This window comes from Misgurnus anguillicaudatus, chromosome 17 (genome assembly GCF_027580225.2).
Source record: "Misgurnus anguillicaudatus chromosome 17, ASM2758022v2, whole genome shotgun sequence".
NCBI lineage: Eukaryota > Metazoa > Chordata > Actinopteri > Cypriniformes > Cobitidae > Misgurnus > Misgurnus anguillicaudatus.
The window spans coordinates 41,865,138-41,891,024 of record NC_073353.2 but is presented as its reverse complement, the minus strand read 5'-3'; the positions used below and the strand labels follow the sequence as shown (position 1 = coordinate 41,891,024).

The window sequence follows — 25,887 nt, the reverse complement described above, 5'->3', positions numbered from 1 at the left end:
GTTACTCCCTGTCCCGTGCGAGTGACCTTCCCCCATTTAAAGGCTCATCTCCAAACTGTCTCCGTCCCCTTGCTCGACAACCCGCCAGAAAGTGCTCGCTACTGCCACATCTGTAACAGTGCGTGCAATAATCTTCGGCTCCACTTTGTTGACAACTAAAACATTTTCTCCTTTGGCCACGATCTGATGAGGGGAAGCTGGGCTGTGGGGCGAACCTTTGCTGATACTGAGCAGTTCCCTCTCGACGTCTGGGGTCCGCAGTATACCAGTATCCCTGTGCCGGGCCCTGCACTTGCTGACCTGAAAATGGTCCTGATGCACCATCGGCCCCCCCTGCTGGCGGTGGTGGTCTAGGCATGTGCTGGGGCTGGTGCATGGATTCCCTAATGTGAGAGACTTCAGCTTTAAGATCTTTTAACAGAGCCATTTCAGCTTTAATTTCTTCAAGTTGGGAAAGAACAGACGGGGAAGCTTTAGACTTTTGTTGGGTTGGTGGATTTTCATTCTTCTCAGCCGGAGCATCGCTGGACTGGACTGAATGGATGGTAACAGGTTTTTGCTGTCCTGACAATTTTTTCTTGTTCTGCCTCTCGGTCTCATAAGCACATGCTGTATTCACTCGCTCAAGCAACAGTTCATCAGAGATGTCAGCTTGCTCCAAATAAGGCTGAAGATCCCGCCTGATGTTGTCATTCTGCAGGCCAGTCAACACTGTGTGAAGAAACATCTTCTGCACTAAACCAGGGTCATATTGGAGACCTGACTCAGATTCCTGCGAAGCGAACAAAATTTTTTGTCTCAGGTCGAAGGTGCGAATAAAGAAGTTCTGTGGGGTTTCTTTGATGCCCTGCACCTCTGAGGTTAACTGCTTATAAAGGTCGGTTGCACTTTTCTCTTGATAATGACATCGCAGGATTCGCCGCAATGTGGGTAAGGTCAGGTTGGTTTTGCCTTCTAAATAGCTGCGGAGTTGCATGCCTGGGGATATCGCCCTTATCACTGCATCTACTATTTCCAGTTCTTGAAACCCTTTGCTTAAGCCATGTTCAATTTGACGTGCTAAACTTGAAAAAGTCAGCTTATCTTTCTGACCGGGCTCACCGATTTGACCAGCTATCTTAAAGTCCTTTTGCCATGGGTGAGGTGCAGGACTATGAGCTACACTCTGTGGTAACTGTCTGGTTGGGGTAATGCTTTTAATTCCTTTTGTTTCTGGCTTTAGGTTTTCATTTTGTTTTTGTGTGCTTGCTAATTGCAGTTGAAGGGCTTTAATTCCCTCCAATATCTTTTCCTCATCCACATTCTGTTGCTCACCTACTTGCTTTGGTGTTTCAGCTTTCTCAGCTATCTGAAGATCAGAAATTTTGTCTTGAAGATTGAGTAAGTCAGCCATACCTTTATCCTCAAGCTCGTCTAGTTCTTCTCTCTGTATGTGGTTTAAAATTAGTGTGATGAGAGCAGTTTGGCCCTTGTTGGTAACATGTTCAAACTTTGCTCCAGCAGTGATTAGATAGTCACACAGCTCCACCAAACTTTCTCGGGGTAACAGACACAGTGCCCTTATTCCCTCAAGCTGTAACTCCTCTAACCCTGTCGACTCCATCTCTCCAGCTGAGTGTGTGTGTTAGCAATGAAGTGGTACCTTTCAATCTTTAGGTAGTAATAGCAGCTCTCCTGGTATGCAGAAATACCTCAGATTACATGCAAACTGCCCAAGACGATCGGAATACCACTGTCGCTGATTCACCAGCTGCTTTCTGATGCTCTGGGTTGTTTAAAAGGGAAGTGTGACGGCTGGGGACATCCGTTGGAGACGCCGAACCACGCTGCACACCAATCCCAGCGGTGCCTCCAAATGTTACGCCTCTGTATAAGAGGAAATAGAAAATATGACACGGACACGATGCAGCTTCAGTCACGTTCAGTGTTGTAATGTATTTACCATGAACAGTATAAAACAATTACTCAAATTACTCAGCATCACATTTAAACATGTCATTTTCCCTTTGTGTGACAATGTCTCTTTAAGCGATTACACAATTAGGAAAAATATCAGCTGGTGAGTTATAACTTCATATTACTAGAACACCTCAGTTAACCTTTAACATGAGTTACCAAAAATATCAAAATTTGTTTATAGCACCTTTAAATCAGTATATCAACATGTTTTTATAGCACCTTTAAATCAGTATCTCAAAATGTGTTTACAGCATCTTAAATCAGTATATATCAACATGTGTTTACAGCATCTCAAATCAGTATATATCAACATGTGTTTACAGCATCTCAAATCAGTATATCAACATGTGTTTACAGCATCTCAAATCAGTATATCAAATAACCTTGTAAAAGTACATTTAATAAAACAGATTATTTAAACAAGAATAAATATTCTGTAATTATATGAAGAGTTTGGTTCCAAAACGCAATAAACGCCATTTTTAAAAAAACGGAGTTATCGCCTAAATCAGTATTGTATCTGGTCGGTATTGAGACGTCGATAATCAGTTTAACGCAAAACCCAATATCCGCCATGTTATTTTGACATGTTTTCTCCCTTTTTTTCCAAACCGCGACAAACGCCAGTCTCCACTTTTTGCAGAATGCAATATATTTGCTCAACTAATCACAGCGGTAGATCCGCTCAACGAATCATAGCGCACCATTACACGCGCACACGGATTGTAAACAGAAGACGGTGCTTTGACTACACTCAGCTTCCTAGCTTTTCCTTATCTATATTGTTAACAACAAACAAACAAAAAATGAATACTTTTGACGGTATTAATGAACCTGTGGTGGTTTCTGCAGTGGGCAAGAAACGTAAACCATCAAAAGCGAATCATTTACGTGAGGTGATTAAAAAGATGAGGCACTCGGGAGGAGGAAAAATGCCAGCTGTTGCTTGCGTTCATAGGACAGCATTCTGTCGCGCTAAAAGACTGAGCCCCGGGGATCTTTTGAAAAACTTTCAAATGTTTTACGCGAAGTCAACAAAAACCGAACAGGACCAAGCCATTTTACAGCTAATGACCGTCAAAAGAGTGCAGCGACGACGCCTCAAGGTTTACAACAGAGATTTACAGAAGAATAGGGAGTTCACAAACAAATATCATTTGCTGACTAAAGATCACCCGACAAAGATTCCTGTCTGCAAGGCCACATTTTGCAGCGTATTAGGTGAGTTTATTTTTTTATTTATTAATCATACTAACGTTATATTGTATGCTCTTTAGCTGTGTGCATCATTGATCGACATTGTTTATGTGATTTATTTAGCCAAGGCTATATGACGTTAGCTTAACATTATTGTGGGGAAAAAACATTATTGTGGGCTATGCTGGCCATCAGCACTGCAGGATAAGACATACGTTTTTCTGTTGAATCTGTAATATTTTAAGTCTGTTTCTTGTTTGTTTGCATGTTAAAATGTACATAAGGAATGAGCAACACTAGTTGTCTGATGTAGGGTACAAAATGTCCTAGTTGGCTGATCATCTCCCAGTGCTATTTGATAAATAGGCTGCAAGTTAAATTAATGTAAACACACAGACACACAGACAGACACACAGACACACAGACAGACAGACAGACAGACAGACACACAGACACACAGACACACACACACACACACACACACACACACAGACACACAGACACACACACACACACACACACACACACACACAGACACACAGACACACACACACACAGACACACACAAACACACACACACACACACACACAAACACACACACACACACACACACACACACACACACACACACACACACACACACACACACACACACACACACACACACACACACACAGGGTCAAAACAGAACGAACACAGCCTGCTGGGTTGTAATGTAATCCATACTGGGTTGTTTTAACCCATTGTTGGGTCAAATATGAACATTTTCTGGGAAAAACCCAGCTAGGTTTTCGCTTTTTGCAACACTGGGTTGAAAATAACCAAGCATTTTCTAGAGTGTACATACAACAAACATACTTACATGAAATGTATGTCTTTTGTCATTGCAGGCATCAGCAAAGATCGTGTGTCTCTAGTGGCAAAGTATTATGCACTCAATGCTTCAGCCAGACCCGAACACAGGGGTGGTGCTCGTAAGGTGGCTGAAAATGAGGCAAAAAGGCAGCTCGTGATAGATCATATCCAAAGGTTTACATGTAGGGCTAGCCATTATGGAAGAAGGGGAGCACCTGGCCGGAAATACCTACCCTGTAACCTCAGCGTGAAGAAAATGCACCAGTTATTTGACCAGCAAAATCATGATGTAGTCAGCTACTCGCTGTATTACACTGTTTTTCGAAAGCATTTCAACCTTGGATTTGGGCATCCTGCCACAGATACCTGTTCTTCATGTGCCAGGTTTCAACTGAGAGTTAAGGACCCCAGCTTAACTGAAGAGGAGAAACGCAGTGAATCCGCATCCTTCATTTTACACAGGAGGCAAGCACGGGCGTTCTATGATTTCATGGGGAAGGTAGATCCTGATGCAGTGACACTTTGCTTTGACATGATGCAGAATCTGATACTTCCTAAAACCCCCATTTGTCAGGCATACTATAGCAGACAGCTGTACATGTATGTCTTTGGTGTTGTTGTTCACCATGGGAAGGGCAGTAAACAAGCAGTGGATGATGTTCATCTGTACACATGGATGGAGCATGAGAACGGAAAAGGTAGCAACATGACTGCTTCAGCTCTGTACCACTGTTTACGTCAACAGTTGAGTGGTGCTGTTCAAAGTGCTCAAAGGCTGCGGTTGTTCAGCGATTCATGTTTTGGTCAAAATAAAAACATGAATCTTCTGTCCATGCTGTTTGCCTTGATGAAGGAGGCATTTCCTAGGATTAGTGCTGAGTATGTGTTTCCTGTAAGGGGACACAGTTTTCTGCCTGTGGACCGTGTATTTGGAAGGATTGAGCAAGAGGTTCGAAAGAAGGATACAATTCTTCTGCCCGAAGAATATTATGAGATTTTGTGCAACCATGGAAATGTTCACATCTACGGGCAACACTGGAAGGCTTATGATTTCAAGGCGGAAACACAAGTTTTTGTGAAGGCACAGAAGTCATTTAAGCTAAGTGATGCAAGAATGCTGGAATTGAGGAACAACAAACTTGGATTCAAGGCTGTGTATAGTGGTGAATACCGTTATCACTCAATACTGAAGAGAGGGAAGAATTGGGAAAACTTCAAGCCAAGTCAGCTTCCTAATGAAAGCACAGTGAAAGAAGCAAAAAGGAAAGATGTGCTGAAATTGCTCTCTGAAATTGGTGTAAGTGCCAATGTGCATGCATTCTATGATAATGCACTCTCTCAGTCACAGATGAACAATGTTGACAGTGACAGTCATGAAGAGTAGCTAACCATTGTGTCAGCCTTTTGGGAGTGACCATTCACTGATTTCGTAATGAATGATAAGTTATTGAATGTTTTTACAAAGAATATTGTTATATTAAATGCAATGAATTTATAGTATGCACAAGACAATTAATTCAATTCAACAAAGAAGTCGTAAATATGAATGTGATTTATCTAGTCTAATACAAGTGGTGTCATGTGCAAATCAGTTTTTAATATTCTTCAAAATTTTATTTTGCACAGTTTTATAATTAAATACAGATATTATATTAATGCAATGGATTTATAGTATGCACAAGACAACATGCAATATGTTAAAAATGAATGTAATTTTGATTCATTGTTTATAAATTCAAAAGATTAATCCAGTTCCTGTATGTAAGATTAATATTGACCAAGTTCAGAAGCTGTTCTATGTGGACAAACTTACTCTGTTGTGTATTTTCAATGTTTCAGTATGAAAAAATACATTTATATTGATTAAATGGATTTATTGCATTTTGGGGAAAAATGTGTCGTGGATTTATTGCATTTTGGGGAAAAAATTATCAGTTTTTATAATAAATATTTTAAAATCAAATAATGGATTTGAATTTTTAATGTTATTATAACCTAAAGGTGGTATGTGAAAGTTTGTAACAGAAAATAGTGGTTTTTATCTATTCACTTTCTTGGTATAAAAAACACCTTTTTACCAAAATTTGTCAAAATGGATTTATTGCGTTTTGGAACCAAACTCTTCATATATTCTGCTGTTTTATAGTCATTATTAATTCAGAATACACATTTTACCCTCAGTAATAGCATTGTGCTTAAAAATAAAAACTATCTTGCCTCTTCACATGTAACACTCAATTATCTTAAACTTCAACAATAACACTTACCATATCTCTATGATATAAAACATATAACGTTACACACACAGAGAAAATGGTGGCTGCGATGTTCTATTAACACCACGCTTTAACATCAACATGCTCATCCACGTGCTACACAGATAGCACGTTTACGTTTAGTCTGCTAACTGTGTTTACATAAATACAATCATTAGCATTTACTCCCTGCATGTTCCTTACAGTATTACACACATATATAACTTGTTCAAACATTATACAACCCTCGTTCTTACCTGTATAAGAGGAAATAGAAAATATGACACGGACACGATGCAGCTTCAGTCACGTTCAGTGTTGTAATGGACGAACGTCAGCCGCACGCTCCGCACACAGGTTGAACGAGGCATTAGCAATCAATTACAAACTGGTAATTAAACTTACAGTAAAAGAAAATGAAAGTCATGGAAACAAGCAAACAGTGTATATTGTCATTTAAAATGCATTTCCTCAGAGTGTTATTGAAGTAAATAAAACATCAATAGATTATTGACACACAGGCTGAACTAGGCATTAGCAATCGATCACGATCTGATAATTAAACTTACAACAGAAGGAAGTGAAACTTATGTAAACAGTCAAACACTGTATATTATAATTTAAAGTGCATTTTCACAAAATGTTATGGAAGTAAAACCATTTTAAACACAGATTTACAAAAAAAACAATGCATTACTAGTCTACATTTAAAGTGTCTTTTGACTTCAATCAACCCGTTCAATTTATAGCATCCTTTTTTATCATCATTACAGCAACAAGTCAGGTTTTGAAATAACCAGTCGCAACCGAATAGCATCTAAATAAACAACATTACTCACCATAGAACAACGTTGTGCACTTCATCAACAGCCACACCAATGAGATGCTCCCGTTAAACGTCTGTTTGAAGCATATCTCTTCACTTTTTAACACATACAAGCAATTCAGGAGAACCAAACTTTTTGACTCAACTAACTGCCTCAAGCAAAACTCTTGGACATCTTTTAGAGAGTTTGCCGCGAACTTTGCATATTTTTGAAAATCCAATGTTTAGCTGATCATGATAACTGCTCATTATTATCCACGTGAACACGACTGATTCTCTTCCTCAATGGAATGTCAGAGCTTTGTCTTCCAGGGACCGAAACTAATCGCGACACTCGCGTCTCCTGGAAATCCGTTTTTTTTTTCAACCAATCAAAGACGACTTTAACATTCTCACAGGGTTTCCAGAAAAGTGTAAGAAAAACATCAGACGTTCAGCCAACAGTTTGTGGGCGTGACGTCTGAGGCTGAGACTACATCTTACTAAACTCGATTTTAAAGGTTTACGATCTTTAAGTGATGCAATATAAAACACGATGAGCGGACTGCTGTCTAATAAGTGGAAATGAATCTGCTCGCAAACTTACCTTCGTGGCTCACGGGCTTCCTTCTGCACAGAAACATTACAGCTATCGAGTTTTAATAAATGTACTTAAACCTAACTATTTTCACTTGTTAGTGCCTAACAAACAGAAGTATTATATTAATTAAACAGCCATTTTATCTCCAATAAATAAAACATTTACTTGTGTTTAACATTCACAAAATAATTTAATGGTGGTATGCAAAACATTCAATTTAATTCAAAATTGAATTCAATAAAAACATTGCTGCTTGTGTTTTACAAGCACAAAATAATTTAATGGTGGTATACAAAACATTCAATTTAATTAAAGTATTATATTAGATACATTTTAAAACTTCAATGCGTGTATGATAAGCCTAGTAATACGTAAATATTTAAAATACATCAATAACTGATATCATAGGTTAACACAGATAAAATCATAGTTAAGTCTTTCTTTATTAAGCCCATTAATGAGTGTATTTGGGTTTGTGAGTTTATGACTGTTGGTGTCTGAGGTGGTGACTCGGATGGGGTCGTCAGTCATCAGAATGGTTGATTTTCAAGTTCATCGTTCCACTCTGTACCTGACAGAGTTCATTTAAGGACACAGACATGGTTGTTTCAAAAAATAAATAAATAAAGGACAAACGATCATTTCCCTACGTTATATAAGGCATGTTTGCGTATAATAACGAGGCAAAAAAAAAACAGTTCCTTGCATAATAATTCATGACTGCAGTGGCAGAACAGCGGGGTCAAGATTTTTTTTCTTTAAGCCCCACAAAAATCACGTTAGATACCAAACATGATAACAAAACCAATGGTTAGTGGCTAACTAAGTCAAATGCAAGCAATATGTGCTTTAAATTCACTTCACAAACGTGAATAGCGTAAAGAAAAATCTAGCAGCCTCAGAAACGATACATTAGAGTTTAGCACTACCATTACTTCGAGATAAAACTGTTATACATAATATAAAAACTGTTATTATATAATTCATATAACTGAAACATAAATAACCAGTGTTTTGAGGACATTTACCTCAGTGGACGTGTTGCTCGACGAGGATTTCGTTGCGATTCTCAATCTTGAAGAGAAATATGCAGCGAAGCTCTCCCGCGGATTACTGCCCCCTTTTGGTTATTTACTGGTACTACTGCCTTAACAATGACACTCCCAATGGATAAGGTGAGGATAATTTAATAGCATTTAATAGAGCCGTGTAATGACGTATAAATAATAAATTTAGCAAAAAATTGTCTGATAGACTGGTTAATATACAACACATGACTCAATTTGGTATACAAACAACCAATTTGTAAGCAAAGACTAGGCTATGTAAAATGTGAATTCACTTTTATTAGTAACTTTGGTAAGTTTCAGATTTCAATTCATAAACAACCTCGATGGGGGGGCCCAAAAATGCAGCCTGCCTAGTGTAGTCCGTTTATTTAATCCGGCTCTGGTTACACCACTAATTAGTATTAAAAAAAAAACATTTTGAGATACTTGGTAGCCTACAATATTTACCTCTTATGATTAAGCATTAGAGACTTGGGCTTGAGTAGGCTACTTGCTGGTGACAAGCTTCTCATTTCTCCGATGAGTCAACGACGACCGGAAGTGAACTTCACCGAGTCATATTGCACAGAAATCTTGTCCATTATTTTAAATAAATGATTCTGTTCCGGAACATATATTTTTTAAAAGTTTCTTGTTTTGTTTCTGTTTCTTGCAAAACATCAAAAGTTTCTGGTTTTTGTTTTCATTCCGTAAACAAGTTCAAAGCCTTGCTTAGAAGTCCATGTTTAAAAGTTAAGAGTTAAAGAGTTAAAAACTCGACATTCTTCATCTATCTTTCTTTTTTTGACGTGAGCTGACATTTTGTGGACTAACAGCATCTACGGCAGCATCTCTTGTTTACACATGTGCTTCAACGCATTACTGTGATGGTACGTAAGCACACATGCATACACGTAAACTAAAACAATAGCAGACGCCTTCAAAATAAAAGCAATGCACTTGAATTGCGTGTATGGCGAACACTTATTATGTCTTCCAATTGACCTCATGTGGCCACGACACACAGTGACAGGTCTGTGTGTAGGCTCACGCTACCTACTGGAAATTGTTAATCAACCTCTCTCAAACGCAATATATGTAGGATTTAAAAACTCCCTCGCGGGGGCAGATGAAAGTGTTCGGAGGGCCGTACTTTCCACACACCTGGTCTAGTCATTCCAAGTTCTATTTAATTTTATGTGGAAAAAAATGAGTAAGTGGGGGACCTTCAAATATTGTTGTGGGCAACTAGGGGGCCTTGAAGTGAAAAAGGTTGGGAACCACTTTGGTTTAATCTATATGAAGAGTTTGGTTCCAAAACGCAATAAATCCATTTTGACTATTTGGGTAAAAATGTGATTTCTATACCAAGAAAGTGACAAGATGAAAACCAATATTTTCTGTTACAAACTTTCACATAGCATCTTTAGGGTATAATAACATTAAAAATTCTAATCCATAATATTTTTTTTCCGCAAAATGCAATAAATCCAATTTTTTTTTTCAAAATGCTATAAATCTATTGAATCAGTATTTAAATGTGCATTCATCTTTGCCATGTTATATTCATTTAGTTGACTAGTGGTATACACTGATTAAAAAAATAAACATTAATAGCATTTATCAAAACACTTACTTTGTCCAGAGGCGGACAGAGTACACAGCTTCAGTACTTGAGTAAAAGTACAGTTACCCCTTGCTAAATTTTACTCAAGTAAAAGTAAAAGTACTATAGTCAGATGTCTACTTAAGTAAAAGTACAAAAGTACTTGTTTTTAAAAGTACTTGAGTATCAAGAGTACAAGAGTAAATTTTCTAAATGTTGCATTACTACTGCCACAGTGCACATTGAACCATGTGAGATGATTGACAGCTGTACAGCAAATGATAGAGCTCTGAGGTCAAATCTGATGCAAATCAGGAAGAGGAGACACAAATCGCTCTGTTCACTGTTTGAGCTCTTCAGATCGCATATCAGTGGAAAATTAATAGAAATGTTATTCTTTAAGACTAAATATAATAATGTGATAATTAATCATTATTTTCCCAAATATGCTCACCATTGTACTTATAGCCCCGGCGGATTCTGTATATTTTATCTATTTGAACACAAATAAACCGGAGAAGAACAGAATAAATGTTTTACGAATGATGATTTCTATTCAAAATAAAGAGCGTTACATATTCATTATTTTGGACTCCTGGCATAAATTAAGAAATTAATGTTATTGCAAACCAGTTTAATCATAAACAGTAGTCAAATGTCGAAACTGGAGTCTTAAACCTGTCTTGTGATGCTGAGTTTGTCCAGATCAAGTAAGAGTGTGATGTTTTGAAGAGTAATTCATTTTGAACAACAATAATCCAGGATCACCAGTGATCCCTGCCACTCTGAAGGGGTTGAATTTTTGTAAGCTGTGATGAAGTTTTGTTTTGGTAAACACAGCAAACACTTGAAAAGAAAACGATCATTAACTTGTTCAGAAAATTTAAATAGTCTGGCGAGGTGGGGCCACGGGTTGACACATTCCCAGAATGGACCTGCTGCGTCTTCATCCATTGTTTCGTGAGTGGTTTCGTCTCTTATCTAAATCTGACCATGATGACTTTGGCGGAAAGCTGAAGGTGATTGCTGATAGGCTGTCCCAATCAGTTGCGCCTGCACAATCCAATCACGTTTAAGAGAGGGAAACAACAAATTGAGGGTTTCTGATATTTTTATTTTTTCCTTTTTTTTAAGAAAAAGTAACTTGTACTTACGGTTATGGATAGAAATGTAGTGGAGTAAAGAGTAAAATATTTGCTTCTCAAATGTACTTGAGTAAAGTCATGAGTACTCCAAAAAAATTATACTCGAGTAAAGTACAGATCCCTCAAAATTGTACTTAAGTACTGTACTCAAGTAAATGTACTCCGTTACTGTCCGGCTCTGACTTTGTCATATTAAGAACACCGTCCTTAAGAAAATTAACCATGGTTTAACTACAGTTAAAACCAAAAAAAACCATGGTTACTGTAGTAAAACCATGGTAACCACAAAATAACCATGGTTTTGACAACCACGGTTTTCAAAAACCATAGTTAAACCATGGTTAGTGTAGTAAAACCATGGTTTTGCTGATAGTAACCAATACACCAAAAAAACATGGTTACTACAATTTTACCACAATAAAACCATGGTTAATTTTCGTAAGGGATTGCTGCTGTCATCCTTGGGAAGTCGTCGCTGAACTTTTTGGACAGCGATCAGCTGTAAAATGTTTTGATCCTGCTCTATTTTTGACTGATTCAATGTGTTAGCATGTCAGAAGCTTGATGCTGTCGTGTGAGAACAAGAACAGCCGTAATTTTTCCGTCTCCCAAGTGCCTCTCACGTAAATTATTCGATTTTGATGGCTTAGATTTTAAAGTATTATTTTTTGTTTGTCTGTTTGTTGATCACGAAGTACAAAGCAGATAAGGAAAACTAGGAATCTGTGAGTATTCAAAGCACCACCATTATTGTTTACAATACATGGAATGGGAGGGTTGTGATTTGTTGAGCGGTTTTATTGCATTCTGCAAAGAAGGAGGACCCGCCCACATATATATATATGTGATCCCTAGATATATATATGTAAGGAATAATTGACGACGGGCCATTGAATTATAAGAAAATAAGAAAATAATGCACACCAAGGTGGTAATGCGGCACGACGCGAACCACGTGTCAATTATTCCGCTTATACCACGGTTACCACAAACATTGCTCTGATGCCTATTTTTAAGACATTTGACAAGTTAGGTGTGCGTTTACAGAAAAATAATCAACACCCATAGAACATTTCTCAGCAAATCAGAATGCAGCATTCAACAGACCCGTGGTATGACTGACACTGAAGTTACTAAGGGTGCACTTGATGCGCTTTTGACCCTCAAAACCTGGTTCATTTGCCTCACACATATCATCAACACCTCCCTGCTCACCGGCACATTTACATCCTTTTAAGCAAGCCCTGGTCACTCTATTGCTTAAAAATGCCACACTGAACCCCTTGTTAACGGACAGTTATAGACCTGTCTCAGTCATTCCGTTCATTGCGAAAACACTTAAAAGAGCTTCAAGAGATCTTCCTTTCTATTACTGAAAACTTACTAGATGACAAGCAGTCAGGCTTCAAATGCAACCACTCCACCGAACAGAACTGCTATCGGTCACGGAAGCATTACGGCTAACTAAGGCAGAATCCAAATCTTTGGTTCTGATTCTGCTAGACCTGTCGGCAGCCTTTATTCAAACATCAGATACTACTAGCCACCCTAGTGTCGCTATATCACAGGTACTTCCCTCCAATGGTTCAAATGCCTTTGTCAAAAGCTATAAAGTAAGATGTTAATGAGCATATCCACTGGACATCGGCTATTTTCATCTTTGATAGCTCCTAAAGGCTTCATGTATGAAAACAGCACCATGTCAGCATAGAGCATACAGAACCGGAAGTGATCTACTATGTTTAACAAGAATGCGGAGAAGCGCATGTACCATATAAGGCAAACAGGATATATCAACTTCTTTTCAATGTGTATAAAGAAACCTTCAGTATACAAATCAACCTTTTGTGGATTCTCATATGAAGCATTATCATTAGAGAAGCTGCGATGGCTGGTAAGTCCAAATTCATATTTAAACAGGTTAAATCTGAAATAAATTTAGTATAAATCATAAAGTCTATACTTTGAAATACAATTTGTAAAATTCTTTACCTGTTCACTTTATTAATAAAAAACAAAGAAATATTAAAATTGAATTAGGCTACTTTTTTGTTTGTATTATAAAACGTACACTGTAAAAAATACTTTGCTGCCTTAAACATTTTTGTTATATCAACTCAGATTTACAGGTCATGTCAACAGAGATTAGTTGTCACAACTTATAAAATATAGTTGAGAAAAGTCAACTTCATTTTATAAGTTATAACAACTCACCTGCAGTTATACCAACTCATAGTCAAGATAAATAATAGTAAGTTGAAATGACTTGTAAATCCGAGTTGATTCAACAAAAAATTTTAAGGCAGCAAAGTATTTTTTACAATGTTTGAACTATGAATCACACCTATGAAAAAAATTATGATGAATAAAATTAGTATTCATCTGTGAAGAATACAAAACGTTTAAGTGTCATAATCTTTTGTTAAACACAGAGCTTATTTTTCTTGATAATCCAAAAGTTTATGGGGAAAATTAATAGGCTTTTTAGTGAGGGAACCAGTTGAACTTCTGTTGTTGACTTATAAAAACACGTCATCCCTGCTGCGATTTTATAACAAAACTACCTGCCTGATTTATTTATTTAGTTAACGAAGCATTATATTCGCAAATCATATGCATATTACAATAATAATACAATATAATAATTTACAATTAACTAAGAATAACAGTAAACATTATAATTGTTAATATTCTGAAATAAGAAAGTCTTGATGACATATGCAGCCTAGAAATGCGATATCCGGAGGCTGAAGCCTTCGGATTGAGAAATGGCCAGACTCAAATCGACTAGTTCTGCGTAACTGCGCATGTGCAGTATGCTAAAACTAAAGTATACACATTGTTGGCCTATTTCATTGGCTATTTCACCAAAGGAGCATTAAAAACCACAAGCTTGGTATATTAGGAATACTTTATACTTTTAAGTATATCTCCATAAAGGATTGAGTACAGGCAGGCTATAGGCCAAATACTCTCATGTGAGTATTAATAAATCAAGTATAGTTCAATGTAAACTTTAAGTATATTTATGTAAGAACATGAAAATAAACATAAAAATGGAACTTAAAGTATACTTTCTTATTTTAAAGTTTTAAAGAAGTACACTTACAGCACACTTTAATAAACTTCTTTTTCATAAGGGTATAATTTTGGTATAAAATAATAAGCAATAGATGTTGTATTTTATGGTGTCTTTGCCCGTTTCTAGCTTATTGATTTAACTATTTGTCATTACGCAGATCCAAACCCCTCCCATCTTTTAGACAACTTTGATGATTACAACGACACTGATCTCTCAAACACGACCGACTTTGTTGTGGATGAGAGCACCCTACTTTGTCCACCCATCCCTATAACTCATGCAGTCAACATCTCATTCTGCGTCATCTACGTGATCATTTTTCTGGTGGCCGTACCTGGAAATCTGATTGTGGGCTGTGTGATCGGTTCAAACAGACGATCACTTTCTTCTTCGGATGTTTACTTATTTAACCTGATGTTTGCTGACACTCTATTGGCTCTAATCTTGCCTTTCTCTGCGGTATCCGTATTGCGCGACTGGGTGTTAGGGGATTTCATGTGTAAACTGGTTTGCTTGGTGAAAGAAATAAACTTTTACACCAGCATCTTGTTTTTGGTGTGCATCAGTGTGGATCGCTATATGGTCATCGTGCGCGCTATGAAATCCCAGAATGCTCAGCGGCGGCTGTGCAGCGGTGTTGCGTGTGCAGTGGTGTGGTTCTTGGGTGGAGTGCTTTCATTGCCCTCGCTTTACAATGAGGCCTATTTTTCCAAAAATGGCAAACAGACCGTATGTGCCGAACGCTTTGAAGTGGACAGTGCCGACGAATGGCGACTGGCCACGCGTATCATAAGGCACCTGCTTGGCTTTTTACTCCCTCTAGTGGTCATGTTGACGTGCTACAGCATGACAGTAATGCGGCTCTTGCGTACACGTGGTTTCCAGAAGCAGAAAGCCATGAAGGTGATAGTCGCTGTGGTCGTGGCTTTTCTCTTGTGCTGGACCCCTTTTCACGTTGCCACGATGGTCGACACGCTGTTGAGGGTCAGAGCCTTTAAATTCAGTTGCTACACACGGACCTCTGTGGATGTTGCCGTGTTTGCTACGCAAAACCTAGGACTCATGCACTGCTGTATAAACCCCATGCTTTATGCTTTTGTGGGAGAAAAGTTTAGAAAGCAATTTTATGCAATTGCTTTAAAGAAAAGGAGTTCTGGATCGCTTTTCAATCTCTAGATCTAGCAGGTCTTCTTCTCTGCAATCTGAATTCACTTCTAACTTCCTGTGAGCTGCAGTCATGCAATGAACATCGATGTATGTAAATAATTAAGACAAACTGATACTACCTGTCTTTGTTTGCTTGTTTTACTACGTTCTGTTGTAGTGGCTATAATGTTGTTATGCGATGGCTCCCTCTATTGTTCAAAGTCATCACAATGCAGGGTGATGTGAGTGTTAAGAGAGAAAATTGGCTATAGGCTGGCTGAGCTTTCAAAACAAACTATTACTTTTATTATCACATTTGGGTTCCGAATTGAATAACAATAAATCTCAGTTTTTAAAATGTTGTGTAACTCAACATGAATCATCTGTGATACAAACATTAGTGATGCTCCAATTTGTGTGACTTGTTGAGGAGAACTCACAAATGCATTGTTACATTACTTTAAAGTACTTTTATTTTATTCATGATTATTTTTAAAAGACCTTTCATAACTTTTCTAAACTATTCTAACTTGAGAGGTACTTGTAACTGTCATATAAATGTAATGTTTGAATGCGTCTGGGTGCAGACTATTGTGTAATGGTTTATAAGTCCATAAATGCAATAATATTAAAACTTCTTCAGAGGTTATTTGATGTATTGTGTGATTTTTTTTTTGGCAAATGTTTAAGATATAAAATAAAATGTTATAAACCATTTCATTTCTGTTTTTCTTCCCCTAGTGACGGCTCTTTTGACGTTCATTTTCTGACAGTGTATGGTGTTATTTTGTCAGGGAGACCGAAAAGCAGAAATATTGAAGAATTGTGCAACAACAATTCACAGTGAACACATCCAAGTTAAAGGACAAAAAAATATAAGAAAAATATATAAGAAAACTGAAATATGCCACATAATTCATACGCTAGATTAGAAGTAGCACTGGGAAAAGATTAATCGTGATTAATCGTATGCAAAATAAAAGTGATTTTTGGCATAATATATGAGTGTGTGCTGTGTGTAATTGTTATGTACATATAAATACACACACACTCATATATGTATTTAAGAAACATCTACATGTGTATATATATTTATTTTTATACATTCTATATTAAAATAAATAAATTGATATATAAATAAAAAAATCTGACATGAATGTATGTGTGTGTGTGGTTAAATATACACAATAATTACACACAGTACACACATATATTATGCAAAAAATAACTTTTATTTTGTATGCGATTAATCGCGATTAATCTTTTCCCAGCCCTAAGTCTTTTTGAAGTCAAATTATCTTTTTGTGTGAAGACTGAAGTTTAAAATATCTGTAAGGTTAAATACACTGTAAACCATGAAAGCCTCATTAAGTTATGTGTACTTACTCTTTCTATTTAATTCAAATAATCATGGAAAAGTTTAGATATTAAACTCATGTTTGTAAATTTCCAAAAAGTTAAACGTAAAGTTACACATTCTCTTAACTACTTGTGAGTTGAAACAAAGCATATCTTCAAGTATATTTAACTCACATTTTTAAGCCAGCAGATGAACTTTTATGTTTCTACGTTTAACCAGCTTGAAATGTTTTACAGTGTATCTTTTGTAAAATAAAAACACACAAAACATTTCAAACTGTTCCTAGCAAGCAACAGTGCTCATTTTACTGTCTAGGTTAAGTGAGATTATGAGTATCCCACTTCTAGCCAAAATAAACTTGAATTTAGTTACATGTCGATTTTGCTAAAATAACTTGCGAAGTGATATTCCAACATGTAAGCAAAGTCAACAGTGATTACAAGCTGTTTGTTTCATTTATTTATTTTTGGGCTATGGTTAAACATTTATTAAATTTTCACTGACTTGCCAGATTTTGCCTTTAGACATCTGGGCTGTGTTTAAATGACAAGGCATTGACTATTATGCAAAATAGTGTATTTTTCTAAAATTATCCTAATGACATTAGTATTGTTTAATATATTTTTACCATTGTTTTTACTGCAGAATCGAGATGTCTTTGTGCTTTTTTGTTATTTACATATTGCAGTAAAATAGTTAGATAAAATGTGCCCCTTTGAAATCCAATCCAAAACCTTAATCTGGAAGCATCAAAGTTTTACAGTCAATATTAAAGATATCAAGATTATATATTCTTTACATTACGATTTTATGTAGAAAACATTAAATCACAAAAAAATATTTTAAATAGTTACCTTTATAAAATAGTAACAAATAGTTGGATTAAAATGTCTGCTAAATGTAAATTTGCTTTTCTCGTATTTACACATTGACAACCTGGTACCCATCATACACAATCATTTAGGATCACAAGTACCACATATGATTCTTAGTTTTGCTTTTAGTGTTTCAAACATGTTGATGTACATTGAACACTAGATGTTGATCATGTTGATTACATGTTTGTAATCTTCTGCTTTTCTCTGGCCACATAAAAGCAACATCACGCAGCATCCTTAACTTCTGCATACTCTACCGATACTAAAAACATCAAATGAATATCAGCAGATCTCCTGTTCAACAGCAAATGCTGTCTAAGACTATACCAAATGCATTTTACAATTTCAGTAGATAATTTTTAAGAATTTTTTTTTGGTATGTTACTCTAGGAGCAACCTTCACACTTAGGCAACAGACAGGATATATCATCATCTCTCCAACGTATATAAAGGAACCTTCAGTATACAAAACAACCATTTGTGTTTTCTCATGTGAAGCATTATCATGAATGAAGCTGCGATGATTGGTAAGTCAAAATTTTTATTTTAAATCTAAAATAAATTTAGATTAAATCATCAAGTCTATATTTTGAATTTACAATTTATACAATTCTTTACTTGGTCATTTTATTTTAATTGGGCACTGTAAAAATACATGATCAACTTAAAAAATAACTTCAACTGGTAACACTTAAAAAATAAAGTTTTGTTCAACTTAAAATTTCACTTTAGGTGAAACATTTTAAATAAACTTTGAAAGTTGAATAAACTTTATTATATATCTTTTTAAGTGTTACCAATTAAAGCAATTTTTAAGTTGGTCCATCTTTTCACTTTTTACAGTGCGTCTTGTGGTTTGACAGAATTTTTAAAGAATTACTTTTTTCAATAAAAAAAACTAAGAAATATTAAAATCTAATAACTTTTTCATTAATAACCTTAAAAGGTTATTTGTTTATATTATTAACTGGCATCCAGAATTAATCATTTTTTTAATTAGAACTCATAAGTTGGTATCTTTCATTATATTTTTTTAAATTAAAATAATAAGCAATAGAGGTTGTAATTTATGGTTCTTTGCCCGTTTCCCACTTATTGATTCAACAATATTTTATTACCAGATCCAGACAACTCCCATCTTGTAGTCAACTTCAGTGAATACTACTATGCTGAATACACAGATCTCGCAAACACGACCGACTTTGTTGTGGATGAGAGCACCCTACATTGTCCACCTATCCCTATAGCTGATGCAGTCAACATCTCATTCTGCGTCATCTACGTGATAATTTTTCTGGTGGCCGTACCTGGAAATCTAATTGTGGGCTGTGTGATCTGTTCAAACAGACGATCACTTTCTTCTTCGGATGTTTACTTATTTAACCTGATGTTTGCCGACACTCTATTGGCTCTAATCTTGCCTTTCTCTGCCGTATCCGTAGTGCACGGCTGGGTGTTTGGGGATTTCATATGCAAACTGGTTTCCCTGGTGAAAGAAATAAACTTTTACACCAGCATCTTGTTTTTGGTGTGCATCAGTGTGGATCGCTATATGCTCATTGTGCGCGCTATGGAATCCCAGAAGGCTCAGCGGCAGCTGTGCAGCGGTGTCACGTGTGCGGTGGTGTGGTTCTTGGGTGGCGTGCTTTCCTTACCCTCGCTTTACAATGAGGCCTATTCTTCTAAATCCGGCAAACAGACCGTATGTGCCGAACGCTTTGAGGTGGACAGTGCCGACGAATGGCGACTGGCCACGCGTATCATAAGGCACCTGCTCGGCTTTATACTCCCTCTAGTGGTCATGTTGACGTGCTACAGCGTGACAGTAGCGCGGCTCTTGCGTACACGGTGTTTCCAGAGGCAGAGGGCCATGAAGGTGATAGTCGCTGTGGTCGTGGCTTTTCTCTTGTGCTGGACCCCTTTTCACGTTACCACGATGATCGACACACTGTTGAGGGCCAAAGCCTTTCAATTCAGTTGCTTCACGCGGACCACCGTGGATGTTGCCGTGTTTGCTACGCAAAACCTGGGGCTCTTGCACTGCTGTGTAAACCCGGTGCTTTATGCTTTTGTGGGAGAGACATTTCGACGGCGACTAATGCAATTGCTTCAAAGGCAACAAGTTCTGGATCGCTTTTCAATCTCTAGACCTGGCAGGTCTTCTTCTCTGGCATCTGAATTCACTTCTAACTTTCTGTGAGATGCGGTCGTGCAGTGGGCATTGATGTATGTAAATAATTAATAAAAACTGATAGTACCTGTCCTTGTTTGCTTGTATTACTACGTTCTGTTGTAGTGGGTATAATGTTGTAATGCAGTGGCTCCCTCTATTGTTCTAATAATGTGAGTGTTAAGAGATCAAATTGGCTACTCATTTTATCTCTTTTGACTTTAAGTCCTATTTAGCACTGTTTGTCTTTAGAGTGTATGCTACATAATTCATACATAAAAAAATAAAAAAATACGATGTCAAATGATCTTTTTGTGTGAAGACAGACGTTTAAAATCTCATTGTGCATTTTGTATAAAGCCTCTGTTAGGTCACTTCATGTTATCTAAAATATATTTTGTAAAATGAATAAAATAGTTAGACATCTGGGCTGTGTTTGATTGGCTATAGGCGTCATTTATGTAATATGATTATAATGCAAAATTGCTGCTGGGTATTATTATAGTCAGACTTGTGTGTCTTTATCTGTTTTTCCATTTCCTTGTGATTCTTTAGGTGTTGATCAAGGTGTTGCTTTATTTTAACACATGCGCACACGCGCACACACACACACACACACACATATTTGTACTAACAAAAAGTGGTTCTTGGCTCGTTATCATAGAGGAACCATTTTAGTGCTATGTAGCACTTATGAAGCACCTATGAAGAACCATGTGGGTCATAGCACCACTATAGCAGCACATATGGTTCTACTAGTACATTATGGTTCTACACCGGTGCTACACAGGTACTTCATCTGAGCTATATGGCACTTAAAATGGTTCCTCTATGGTTAGGAGACAAAAACCACGTTGAGTGCTATTAAGCACCGTATTGTTTTAGAGTGTTTAAATTTCAAAATTGTTTTACTGCAAAGACATCAAGTCTGACTATTCCCATCTATAAGTTCTATAATTGGGTCCCCGGTGCTTGCATCAACCTAATGTGAAAAAGATTAGCCCAGTAACTTAGTTCCGGTAAACCGTTCTCTGCAAGCATGTGGAAAAATAGGTAATTGAAATTTGGCTCCTTTTGTGATGTCAGAAGGTGATCTTATTACAATAATACCGCTCCTTACTCTGCACTAACCACAGCACTGCCATTTAGTGCAGAGATCAGCGCATTTGCTTTTTAAAGGACACACCCAAAACAGCACATTTTTGCTCACACCTACAAAGTGTCAATTTTAACATGTTATAATCTATATGGTATTTTGAGCTAAAATTTCACATATGTACTCTGGGGACACCAAAAATGTATTTTACATCTTAAAAAGTCTTGTGAAATGTCCCCTTTAATATGTATATGCTGCTTTGTTATTTAAAATAGTTTGATAAAATGTGGCCTTGTCTGTAAATGTAAAATCCTTATCTAACTATAGGAGCATCACAGTTTGATTTTACATTGATTTTAATCTCTGACATGAACGAACTCAGTCAGTATTAAAGATATCAATATTATATTTTCTTTACCTTATGTAGGATGATTTTATGTAGAAAACATGCAGTAAACCACAAAAAATGATTTTAAAAAGTTACCTTTTTTAAAATAGTAACAAATATTGGATTAAAGTGTCTGCTAAATGCATAATTGTAAATTTGTTTTTCTCATTTTTACACATTCACAATCTCATGGTACCCATCATACATAATCTTTTATGTATGATGGGTACCATCATATGATTCTTAGTTTTGCGTTTTGATCATGTTTATGTCCTACATTGAACATGAGATGTTAATCTTGTGACCGAAATGTTAAGATCTGCACCAAACATGTTTTTAACCTTCTGTTTTCCTCTGGCCACATAAAAGCAACATACATCACGCAGCATCCTTAACTTCTGTATCCTACACAGATACTGAAAACATTAAATGAGTATCAGTAGATCTCTTGTGGAAGAGGAAATCCTGTCTAAGACTATACCAGATGTGTCCGAAATGCAGTTACAATGTTTTGAGATTACAGTAGAAAAAACTTTTTATTTCGGGATGTTCCTCTCAGAGTAACTTTCACAATTAGGCAAACAGGATATATCAACATCTCTTCAATGCGTATAAAGGAACCTTTTATACAAATCAACCATTTGTGGATTCTCATATGAAGCATTATCATGAATGAAGCTGCGATGGCTGGTAAGTCCAAATTTATATTTTAAACAGGTTAAATCATTGAAATAAATTTAGTATAAATCATAAAGTCTATACTTTGAAATACAATTTGTACAATTCTTTCCCCTTTATTAATGAAAACCAAAGACATTTTAAAATCGAATTACTTTTTTTATTAATAAACCTATAAATGGTTATTTATTTGTAGGCCTATTATAAAACGTATGAACTATATTAACTGGCCTTCATTATGAATCATTTTTAAATTACAATTTATTATATGTAACTACCCTTATAAAAAAATATGATGAATAAAATTAGTATTCATCTGTGAAGAATCCAAAACGTTTAAGTGTCATAATCTTTTGTTAAACACAGAGTTTATTTTTCGTGAAAATTCAAAAGTCTGTGGGAAAAAACGAATGGGCTTTTTTTAGTGAGGGAACCAGTTGAACTTCCGTTGTTAGCCTACAAAAATACGTCATCCCTGCCGCGATTTAATAACAAAACGACCAAAAAATTTCATTATGTAAAGCTACTCGGTTCATTTGATGGTTATACAGTTGAACAAGTAAAATTAACCAATCACACATACAATATTTAAACAAACACTGACTCACCTCAACAATCTCTCATTGTGTCAGATGCCGTTGCTCAATCGAAAGCCTGCAGCCTCCGGAGGTCGCATATGCAGGCTGCTTACGTCATCAAGCCTGATTTATTTACGTTAACACAGCATTATATTCGCAAATCATACTCATATTACAACATTTTACATTTAATTAAGAATAAAAGTAAACATTATAATTGTTAATATTCTGAAATAAAAAAGTATTGATGACGTATGCAGCCTAGAAATGCGACCATCGGAGGTTGCAGCCTTCGGATTGAGAAACGGCCAGATTTATATCTCCACCTGCAGGTAGTTCTGCGTAACTGCGCATGTGCGTTATGCTAAAACTATGTAAAATATACACATTGTTGGCCTATTTCATTGGCTATAAAAACCACAAGTTTATATTAGGAATACTTTATGCTTTTAAGTACATACACATTTTACTTAAAAGTATACTTTCCTATTTTAAAGCTTTAAAGAAGTACACTTACAGCACACTTGAACACTTCTTTTTCATAAGGGTATAATGTTGGTATCTTTCATTATAGTAGGCTACTCTGTCTGCCATTTAGTTAAAATAATAAGCAAAAGATGTTGTATTTTATGGTGTCTTTGCCCGTTTCCTATTGATTGATTGAACTATTTGTCATTAACAGATCCAAATGGCTCCTTTCAAATTGACTATATTTATGAAGAGTACAGCAATCCTCCGAACACGACCGACTTTGTTTTGGATGAGAGCACCCTACTTTGTCCACCCATCCCTATAGCTGATGCAGTCAACATTTCATTCTGCGTCATCTACGTGATAATTTTTCTGGTGGCCGTACCTGGGAATCTGATTGTGGGATGTGTGATCGGATCAAACAGACGATCACTTTCTTCTTCGGATGTCTACTTATTTAACCTGATGTTTGCCGACACTCTATTGGCTCTAATCTTGCCTTTCTCTGCGGTATCGGTACTGCACGGCTGGGTGTTTGGGGATTTCATATGCAAACTGGTTTCCCTGGTGAAAGAAATAAACTTTTACACCAGCATCTTGTTTTTGGTGTGCATCAGTGTGGATCGTTATATGGTCATCGTGCGCGCTATGGAATCCCAGAAGGCTCAGCGGCGGCTGTGCAGTGGTGTCGCGTGTGCAGTGGTGTGGTTCTTGGGTGGGGTGCTTTCATTGCCCTCGCTTTACAATGAGGCCTATTTTTCCACAGCTGGCAAAGAGAACGTATGTGCCGAACGCTTTAAGGTGGACAGTGCTGACGAATGGCGAATGGCTACACGTATCATGAGGCACCTGCTCGGCTTTATACTCCCTCTAGTGGTCATGTTGACGTGCTACAGTGTGACAGTAGCGCGGCTCTTGCGCACGCGGGGTTTCCAGAAGCAGAGGGCCATGAAGGTGATAGTCGCTGTGGTCGTGGCTTTTCTCTTATGCTGGACCCCTTTTCACGTTACCACGATGGTCGATACGCTGTTGAGGGCCAAAGCCATTCAATTCAGTTGCTCCATGCGGACCTCTGTGGATCTTGCCGTGTTTGCTACGCAAAACCTGGGTCTCATGCACTGCTGTGTAAACCCGGTGCTTTACGCTTTTGTGGGAGAAAAGTTTAGAAAGCGATTTATGCAATTGCTCCAAAGGAAAGGAGTTATGGATCGCTTTTCAATCTCTAGATCTAGCAGGTCTTCTTCTATGCAATCTGAAGGCACTTCAAACTTCCTGTGAGCTGCGATGATGTATATAAATTAAGACAAACTGATATTACCTGTCCTTGCCTGCTTGTATTACTACGTTTTGTTGATGTGAGTGTTTAGGGTTGAGCTCTAAAAACAAATGTGTCCTTTGGTGTTTGGTGTGTCCTTTTAAATGCAAATGAGCACTAAATGGCAGTGCCGTGGTTGGATAGTGCAGATTAAGGCGTGGTATTATCCCCTTCTGACATCACAACTATTTTTTTCACATACTTGCAGAGAATGGTTGATCTTTTTCACGTTTTTTAAGTTGATAGAAGCACTGGGGACCCAACTATAGCACTTAAACATGGAAAAAGTCTGATTTTCATGATATGTCCTGTTTAAAGTACTTTTATTTAATTCATTTTTGTTTAAAAAAGACCTTTCATAACCTTTCTAAATAATACTATTCTAGCTTGAGAGATACTTTACTGCAATGTTTTGCTTTAAATGCATCTGGGTCTAGACTGTGGTGTAACGGTTTATGGGCCGGTTTCCCGAACAGGGTTTAGATTAATCCAGGACTAGGCCTTAGTTATATTAGGACATTTACAAAAAACAATACTGGTGTGCATGCTGAGACAAAACAATGGCACTGATATATATATTAAGATATGTCAATGCAAGTTGTTTTTAAATTAAGCCAGCTCAGATATTAGTCTGGGACTAGGATAAAACCTGTCCGGGAAACCGCCGCTAAGTTATAAATGCATTGATAACTTTTTCAAAACGTATCATAGGTTGATGTATTGTGTGACTTAAGATATAAAATAAAATGTTATAAACCATTTCAGTTTTGTTTTTTTCATTTAGGTCATATTACATCAACAAGGATGTAAACTACCAGGATGTATACACATATTCACATACAACCTACATTTCTCAACACATCTATGTCTTATATGAGAAAATGTTAAATAAACAAAAATAATGTTATATTCAATGATAACAGAAGACATCAACAAAGTGTTATATTTATTTTCAAACGAACAGTAATTTGTACACTTTCAGCCACAGCAACAAGTGGATTACCTAAATATTTTTTCTGAAATAAAATGCTATTGTGAACAGTTTAATTAACGATAAGCTTATTTAACTTGAAAAAAGTTCTTCATACTTGTTTCTCTTGCGAAACTGTAGTACAGATTATATCTCATACCCATAGGTGTCATTTCCTTCGAGATAACCCCCTTAAAAAACATACACAACCCTCCCCCCAATAGTGATGCAGTGATTAATGAAAACACACGTACGGTTGAAACTTCAATGTTCAAACCTAAT

General features: G+C 36.7%; 4 protein-coding genes across 4 annotated transcripts; all 4 read left to right on the top strand.

The window, feature by feature from the left end:
• Nucleotides 1-2,407: 2,407 nt before the first annotated feature.
• Nucleotides 2,408-6,048, top strand: LOC141350171 (uncharacterized). The gene is made up of 2 exons (XM_073854787.1): nucleotides 2,408-3,180; nucleotides 4,048-6,048. Exons 1-2 carry the CDS (start codon nucleotides 2,547-2,549, stop codon nucleotides 5,394-5,396), a joined length of 1,983 nt encoding a protein of 660 aa, XP_073710888.1. The 5' UTR covers nucleotides 2,408-2,546; the 3' UTR covers nucleotides 5,397-6,048.
• An 8,773-nt stretch (nucleotides 6,049-14,821) lies between these two features.
• Nucleotides 14,822-16,334, top strand: LOC141350213 (C-X-C chemokine receptor type 1-like). Its single transcript, XM_073854815.1, has one exon. It carries the CDS (start codon nucleotides 14,970-14,972, stop codon nucleotides 15,729-15,731), a length of 762 nt encoding a protein of 253 aa, XP_073710916.1. The 5' UTR covers nucleotides 14,822-14,969; the 3' UTR covers nucleotides 15,732-16,334.
• Nucleotides 16,335-18,226: 1,892 nt separating this feature from the next.
• Nucleotides 18,227-20,535, top strand: LOC129451961 (C-X-C chemokine receptor type 2-like). The gene is made up of 2 exons (XM_073854814.1): nucleotides 18,227-18,466; nucleotides 19,061-20,535. The coding sequence occupies exons 1-2, from the start codon at nucleotides 18,445-18,447 to the stop codon at nucleotides 20,137-20,139; spliced, it is 1,101 nt and encodes a 366-aa protein (XP_073710915.1). The 5' UTR covers nucleotides 18,227-18,444; the 3' UTR covers nucleotides 20,140-20,535.
• Nucleotides 20,536-22,119: 1,584 nt separating this feature from the next.
• On the top strand, nucleotides 22,120-25,596 carry LOC129452251 (C-X-C chemokine receptor type 1). The gene is made up of 2 exons (XM_055215997.2): nucleotides 22,120-22,283; nucleotides 23,532-25,596. Exons 1-2 carry the CDS (start codon nucleotides 22,262-22,264, stop codon nucleotides 24,596-24,598), a joined length of 1,089 nt encoding a protein of 362 aa, XP_055071972.1. The 5' UTR covers nucleotides 22,120-22,261; the 3' UTR covers nucleotides 24,599-25,596.
• Nucleotides 25,597-25,887: the final 291 nt, after the last annotated feature.

Excerpts from the sequence above, each read along its gene's own strand:
- LOC141350213 (XM_073854815.1), top strand. The coding sequence starts at position 14,970 with ATGTTTGCTGACACTCTATTGGCTCTAATCTTGCCTTTCTCTGCGGTA.
- LOC141350171 (XM_073854787.1), top strand. The coding sequence starts at position 2,547 with ATGTTTTCTCCCTTTTTTTCCAAACCGCGACAAACGCCAGTCTCCACT. Across the intron at positions 3,181-4,047 it reads CACATTTTGCAGCGTATTAG|GCATCAGCAAAGATCGTGTG; the intron begins GTGAGTTTATTT and ends TTGTCATTGCAG.
- LOC129451961 (XM_073854814.1), top strand. The coding sequence starts at position 18,445 with ATGAATGAAGCTGCGATGATTG. Across the intron at positions 18,467-19,060 it reads GAATGAAGCTGCGATGATTG|ATCCAGACAACTCCCATCTT; the intron begins GTAAGTCAAAAT and ends TTTTATTACCAG.
- LOC129452251 (XM_055215997.2), top strand. The coding sequence starts at position 22,262 with ATGAATGAAGCTGCGATGGCTG. Across the intron at positions 22,284-23,531 it reads GAATGAAGCTGCGATGGCTG|ATCCAAATGGCTCCTTTCAA; the intron begins GTAAGTCCAAAT and ends TGTCATTAACAG.